An 8,153-nucleotide genomic window follows, 5' to 3' on the forward strand; every position below is an offset into this window, starting at 1 on the left:
CGTTGTTGTTGCTAAGTCTCTTAAAAGAGAACTTTCCGTAATTTCATGGGTAAAAATACAATTTGCCCTATTTAAGGGATTAGGGTAGTTAGAATTTGACCAAGCAGCCGAACTATAAGTAGTTTGGAATAACTCGGCAAATAAATCAGCAATTTCAGAATCCGTCGATGCCTCCACTGAGTTAAAACGTACCGATGAAGGCAATGCCGACGACTTACGCTTGGCATTAACAAAGTTATACAACTGCTTCGGATCATTTGAAAATTCGAATTTACATCGACTTAAATACATAGAATAGCAATGACTATTGAGAACATTAAAGTCCGATTGAGCCACCACATATTTCGAAAAATCAGATGGCTTACCCGATTTTTTATACTTTTTATAGGTGTTTGTTTTAAGGTTTTTAAGTCTTTGAAGCGCATTGGTAAACCAAGGAGGCCTGTTGAGCTTTGAAGGAAGGCTATCAGGAACGCTTTAATTAAAAGAGATATTTAACACTATATAAAATAGTTCCGTGACACTTTCAATATCCATACAATTGTACAAGTCTGTCCAATTATATTGAGAAATCATATCGTTCAGTTTTTTATAGTCACATATTCGAAAACATCTCATTTTAGTTTGAGGAACTTAAAAAAAAGGTATTATTTCAATTGCCAGTACATACATATGTAAAATGGAAATATTGTAAAATAATAATATATTTCGAACTTTTTTAAATTCTTACCGATTTTGCACATTTTGTAAGGCCTCAAGTTTTTTTACATTTGAATCGGTTAGCTTTAATGCCAGATGCTTACGAAGATTTTTATTAATTATTTTACAGCTTTCAGACGTTGATGTGTTTGTTTTAAAAATCACCGACAAGATACTTTTTTCTAAGTAAAGTCGTTCCTTGTTGTAGTCTTCAAACACTCTTACATGGTCTAGTTTGTTATGCAGACTTGTATAATTTTGCATTAACGGAATTCTTAAATTTTCATATTTTTCCTTAAATTCTGAGTTTCCTTTTGCAAACCCAGTGACTTTACGGACAAGATCCTTTATTTTATTATCAACCTTTATTGCTTGGCGTATGAGTTCCACATGGCTTTTAAGGCCGCACTCGTTCATATCTACGATAAAAATAAGTTTTTTTTCACATTCTTTTTAATGCACTTTTAAAAGTTTTACCAGCATTTAAAATAATGAAGAGCCAAACAATCGCAAGTTTCATCTTGTTTTTTCGTAATAAAGTCTTTAATAATTATTATGCAAGCTTAGGGCGGAACAATTATACCATTTTTAATTCATTCGTTTTAGATAATTTTTCAAAATGTCCCTCTTCAATTGCATAAGAAAATCTTGTCAAGCCATGACGGAGTTTCGAATTTTTAAAAAATGCTAGGATGTACTATTGAAATAAAAACAAGCAAGAACGCTATAGTCGAGTACCTCGACTACCAGATACCCGTTACTCAGCTAGAGGGACCAAAGGGAAATGGAGATATGCAAGCAGCAAATGCGCCACCTACCGGCGGTAGACATATTTAAGCGTTGTGGGCGTTTGATAGGTATTGACGAGACCAATAGATTTCAGTTAACATTTTTTATCTAGCCACAGCTTTGGGCGGCTTGTGGGCGTTCGAGTGGGCGTGGCACGCTGCTGAAAGAAACTTGCGCTGCGTAAGAAGCTCAGGAATCTGCATGCCAAATCTCAATAGCCTAGTTCTTATAGTTTATGAGATCTCAGCTTTCATCCGGAAGACAGACAGACGGACAGACGGTCAGACGGACAGACGGGCAGACGGACATGGCAAGATCGACTCGGCTAGTGATCCTGATCAAGAATATATATACTTTATGGGGTCGAAAACGCTTCCTTCTGTCTGTTACATATTTTCCGACGAATCTAGTATGCCCTTTTACTCTACGAGTAACGGGTATAACTACCTTTCTCAGACCTGTTAATTATTAAAAATTTATCTAATTATTTAAATATATTGCTTAAATGATTGACATGAATTTAACGGTTTACGTAGAGACCAACATCAACAAATTGCGCTGCGCTCAAGCCTACGGAATCTAAATCTGAAATCCCGTTTCTCTATCTTTGATATTTTCCGAGATATCCGCGTTCATATTTACGATTTTTTGAAGTTTGTGGGCGGTTTGTAGGCGTTAAAGTGGGCGTGGCAAACTTTTTTTTAGGTCAATCGGTAGGTATTGATGAGAACAACACATTTCAGTTAAAATTTTTGTTCTAGCAGGAGCCACAGTTTTGGGCCGTTTGGGGGCGTTAGAGTGGGCGTGGCACTCTTCTGAAACAAACTTGCGCTGCGCAGGAATCTCAGTAATCTGCATGCCTAATCCCAGTATTGTAGCTCTTATAGTTTCCGAGATATCAGCGTTCATACGGACAGACGGACAGACGGACATGGCTAGATCGACTCGGCTAGTGATCCTGATTAAGAATATATATACTTTAAGGGGTCGGAAACGCTTCCTTCTGCCTGTTACATACTTTCCGACGAATCTAGTATACCCCTTTACTCTACGAGTAACGGGTATAATTATAATTAAATTTCCATCTCTTTTAAAATAATCTGCATGCATAGTCCCAACAGACAGACAGACAGACAGACAGACAGACAGACAGACAGACAGACAGACAGACAGACAGACAGACAGACAGACAGACAGACAGACAGACAGACAGACAGACAGACAGACAGACAGACAGACAGACAGACAGACAGACAGACAGACAGACAGACAGACAGACAGACAGACAGACAGACAGACAGACAGACAGACAGACAGACAGACAGACAGACAGACAGACAGACAGACAGACAGACAGACAGACAGACAGACAGACAGACAGACAGACAGACAGACAGACAGACAGACAGACAGACAGACAGACAGACAGACAGACAGACAGACAGACAGACAGACAGACAGACAGACAGACAGACAGACAGACAGACAGACAGACAGACAGACAGACAGACAGACAGACAGACAGACAGACAGACAGACAGACAGACAGACAGACAGACAGACAGACAGACAGACAGACAGACAGACAGACAGACAGACAGACAGACAGACAGACAGACAGACAGACAGACAGACAGACAGACAGACAGACAGACAGACAGACAGACAGACAGACAGACAGACAGACAGACAGACAGACAGACAGACAGACAGACAGACAGACAGACAGACAGACAGACAGACAGACAGACAGACAGACAGACAGACAGACAGACAGACAGACAGACAGACAGACAGACAGACAGACAGACAGACAGACAGACAGACAGACAGACAGACAGACAGACAGACAGACAGACAGACAGACAGACAGACAGACAGACAGACAGACAGACAGACAGACAGACAGACAGACAGACAGACAGACAGACAGACAGACAGACAGACAGACAGACAGACAGACAGACAGACAGACAGACAGACAGACAGACAGACAGACAGACAGACAGACAGACAGACAGACAGACAGACAGACAGACAGACAGACAGACAGACAGACAGACAGACAGACAGACAGACAGACAGACAGACAGACAGACAGACAGACAGACAGACAGACAGACAGACAGACAGACAGACAGACAGACAGACAGACAGACAGACAGACAGACAGACAGACAGACAGACAGACAGACAGACAGACAGACAGACAGACAGACAGACAGACAGACAGACAGACAGACAGACAGACAGACAGACAGACAGACAGACAGACAGACAGACAGACAGACAGACAGACAGACAGACAGACAGACAGACAGACAGACAGACAGACAGACAGACAGACAGACAGACAGACAGACAGACAGACAGACAGACAGACAGACAGACAGACAGACAGACAGACAGACAGACAGACAGACAGACAGACAGACAGACAGACAGACAGACAGACAGACAGACAGACAGACAGACAGACAGACAGACAGACAGACAGACAGACAGACAGACAGACAGACAGACAGACAGACAGACAGACAGACAGACAGACAGACAGACAGACAGACAGACAGACAGACAGACAGACAGACAGACAGACAGACAGACAGACAGACAGACAGACAGACAGACAGACAGACAGACAGACAGACAGACAGACAGACAGACAGACAGACAGACAGACAGACAGACAGACAGACAGACAGACAGACAGACAGACAGACAGACAGACAGACAGACAGACAGACAGACAGACAGACAGACAGACAGACAGACAGACAGACAGACAGACAGACAGACAGACAGACAGACAGACAGACAGACAGACAGACAGACAGACAGACAGACAGACAGACAGACAGACAGACAGACAGACAGACAGACAGACAGACAGACAGACAGACAGACAGACAGACAGACAGACAGACAGACAGACAGACAGACAGACAGACAGACAGACAGACAGACAGACAGACAGACAGACAGACAGACAGACAGACAGACAGACAGACAGACAGACAGACAGACAGACAGACAGACAGACAGACAGACAGACAGACAGACAGACAGACAGACAGACAGACAGACAGACAGACAGACAGACAGACAGACAGACAGACAGACAGACAGACAGACAGACAGACAGACAGACAGACAGACAGACAGACAGACAGACAGACAGACAGACAGACAGACAGACAGACAGACAGACAGACAGACAGACAGACAGACAGACAGACAGACAGACAGACAGACAGACAGACAGACAGACAGACAGACAGACAGACAGACAGACAGACAGACAGACAGACAGACAGACAGACAGACAGACAGACAGACAGACAGACAGACAGACAGACAGACAGACAGACAGACAGACAGACAGACAGACAGACAGACAGACAGACAGACAGACAGACAGACAGACAGACAGACAGACAGACAGACAGACAGACAGACAGACAGACAGACAGACAGACAGACAGACAGACAGACAGACAGACAGACAGACAGACAGACAGACAGACAGACAGACAGACAGACAGACAGACAGACAGACAGACAGACAGACAGACAGACAGACAGACAGACAGACAGACAGACAGACAGACAGACAGACAGACAGACAGACAGACAGACAGACAGACAGACAGACAGACAGACAGACAGACAGACAGACAGACAGACAGACAGACAGACAGACAGACAGACAGACAGACAGACAGACAGACAGACAGACAGACAGACAGACAGACAGACAGACAGACAGACAGACAGACAGACAGACAGACAGACAGACAGACAGACAGACAGACAGACAGACAGACAGACAGACAGACAGACAGACAGACAGACAGACAGACAGACAGACAGACAGACAGACAGACAGACAGACAGACAGACAGACAGACAGACAGACAGACAGACAGACAGACAGACAGACAGACAGACAGACAGACAGACAGACAGACAGACAGACAGACAGACAGACAGACAGACAGACAGACAGACAGACAGACAGACAGACAGACAGACAGACAGACAGACAGACAGACAGACAGACAGACAGACAGACAGACAGACAGACAGACAGACAGACAGACAGACAGACAGACAGACAGACAGACAGACAGACAGACAGACAGACAGACAGACAGACAGACAGACAGACAGACAGACAGACAGACAGACAGACAGACAGACAGACAGACAGACAGACAGACAGACAGACAGACAGACAGACAGACAGACAGACAGACAGACAGACAGACAGACAGACAGACAGACAGACAGACAGACAGACAGACAGACAGACAGACAGACAGACAGACAGACAGACAGACAGACAGACAGACAGACAGACAGACAGACAGACAGACAGACAGACAGACAGACAGACAGACAGACAGACAGACAGACAGACAGACAGACAGACAGACAGACAGACAGACAGACAGACAGACAGACAGACAGACAGACAGACAGACAGACAGACAGACAGACAGACAGACAGACAGACAGACAGACAGACAGACAGACAGACAGACAGACAGACAGACAGACAGACAGACAGACAGACAGACAGACAGACAGACAGACAGACAGACAGACAGACAGACAGACAGACAGACAGACAGACAGACAGACAGACAGACAGACAGACAGACAGACAGACAGACAGACAGACAGACAGACAGACAGACAGACAGACAGACAGACAGACAGACAGACAGACAGACAGACAGACAGACAGACAGACAGACAGACAGACAGACAGACAGACAGACAGACAGACAGACAGACAGACAGACAGACAGACAGACAGACAGACAGACAGACAGACAGACAGACAGACAGACAGACAGACAGACAGACAGACAGACAGACAGACAGACAGACAGACAGACAGACAGACAGACAGACAGACAGACAGACAGACAGACAGACAGACAGACAGACAGACAGACAGACAGACAGACAGACAGACAGACAGACAGACAGACAGACAGACAGACAGACAGACAGACAGACAGACAGACAGACAGACAGACAGACAGACAGACAGACAGACAGACAGACAGACAGACAGACAGACAGACAGACAGACAGACAGACAGACAGACAGACAGACAGACAGACAGACAGACAGACAGACAGACAGACAGACAGACAGACAGACAGACAGACAGACAGACAGACAGACAGACAGACAGACAGACAGACAGACAGACAGACAGACAGACAGACAGACAGACAGACAGACAGACAGACAGACAGACAGACAGACAGACAGACAGACAGACAGACAGACAGACAGACAGACAGACAGACAGACAGACAGACAGACAGACAGACAGACAGACAGACAGACAGACAGACAGACAGACAGACAGACAGACAGACAGACAGACAGACAGACAGACAGACAGACAGACAGACAGACAGACAGACAGACAGACAGACAGACAGACAGACAGACAGACAGACAGACAGACAGACAGACAGACAGACAGACAGACAGACAGACAGACAGACAGACAGACAGACAGACAGACAGACAGACAGACAGACAGACAGACAGACAGACAGACAGACAGACAGACAGACAGACAGACAGACAGACAGACAGACAGACAGACAGACAGACAGACAGACAGACAGACAGACAGACAGACAGACAGACAGACAGACAGACAGACAGACAGACAGACAGACAGACAGACAGACAGACAGACAGACAGACAGACAGACAGACAGACAGACAGACAGACAGACAGACAGACAGACAGACAGACAGACAGACAGACAGACAGACAGACAGACAGACAGACAGACAGACAGACAGACAGACAGACAGACAGACAGACAGACAGACAGACAGACAGACAGACAGACAGACAGACAGACAGACAGACAGACAGACAGACAGACAGACAGACAGACAGACAGACAGACAGACAGACAGACAGACAGACAGACAGACAGACAGACAGACAGACAGACAGACAGACAGACAGACAGACAGACAGACAGACAGACAGACAGACAGACAGACAGACAGACAGACAGACAGACAGACAGACAGACAGACAGACAGACAGACAGACAGACAGACAGACAGACAGACAGACAGACAGACAGACAGACAGACAGACAGACAGACAGACAGACAGACAGACAGACAGACAGACAGACAGACAGACAGACAGACAGACAGACAGACAGACAGACAGACAGACAGACAGACAGACAGACAGACAGACAGACAGACAGACAGACAGACAGACAGACAGACAGACAGACAGACAGACAGACAGACAGACAGACAGACAGACAGACAGACAGACAGACAGACAGACAGACAGACAGACAGACAGACAGACAGACAGACAGACAGACAGACAGACAGACAGACAGACAGACAGACAGACAGACAGACAGACAGACAGACAGACAGACAGACAGACAGACAGACAGACAGACAGACAGACAGAACAGACAGACAGACAGACAGACAGACAGACAGACAGACAGACAGACAGACAGACAGACAGACAGACAGACAGACAGACAGACAGACAGACAGACAGACAGACAGACAGACAGACAGACAGACAGACAGACAGACAGACAGACAGACAGACAGACAGACAGACAGACAGACA

At 45.8% G+C, this 8,153-nt stretch overlaps 1 protein-coding gene across 1 annotated transcript; it reads right to left on the reverse strand.

Moving 5' to 3' along the window:
• Positions 1 to 396: 396 nt before the first annotated feature.
• Positions 397 to 1,219, reverse strand: LOC119562589 (the record flags this gene model as incomplete). The annotated part of the gene is made up of 3 exons (XM_037875810.1): positions 1,177 to 1,219; positions 731 to 1,118; positions 397 to 475 (listed from the first exon to the last, which is right to left on the reverse strand). Coding segments are annotated over exons 1-3 (510 nt in total), but the record flags the coding sequence as incomplete, so codon positions are not given.
• Between the last annotated feature and the right edge of the window lie 6,934 nt (positions 1,220 to 8,153).

This window comes from Drosophila subpulchrella, unplaced genomic scaffold (assembly GCF_014743375.2).
Source record: "Drosophila subpulchrella strain 33 F10 #4 breed RU33 unplaced genomic scaffold, RU_Dsub_v1.1 Primary Assembly Seq65, whole genome shotgun sequence".
NCBI lineage: Eukaryota > Metazoa > Arthropoda > Insecta > Diptera > Drosophilidae > Drosophila > Drosophila subpulchrella.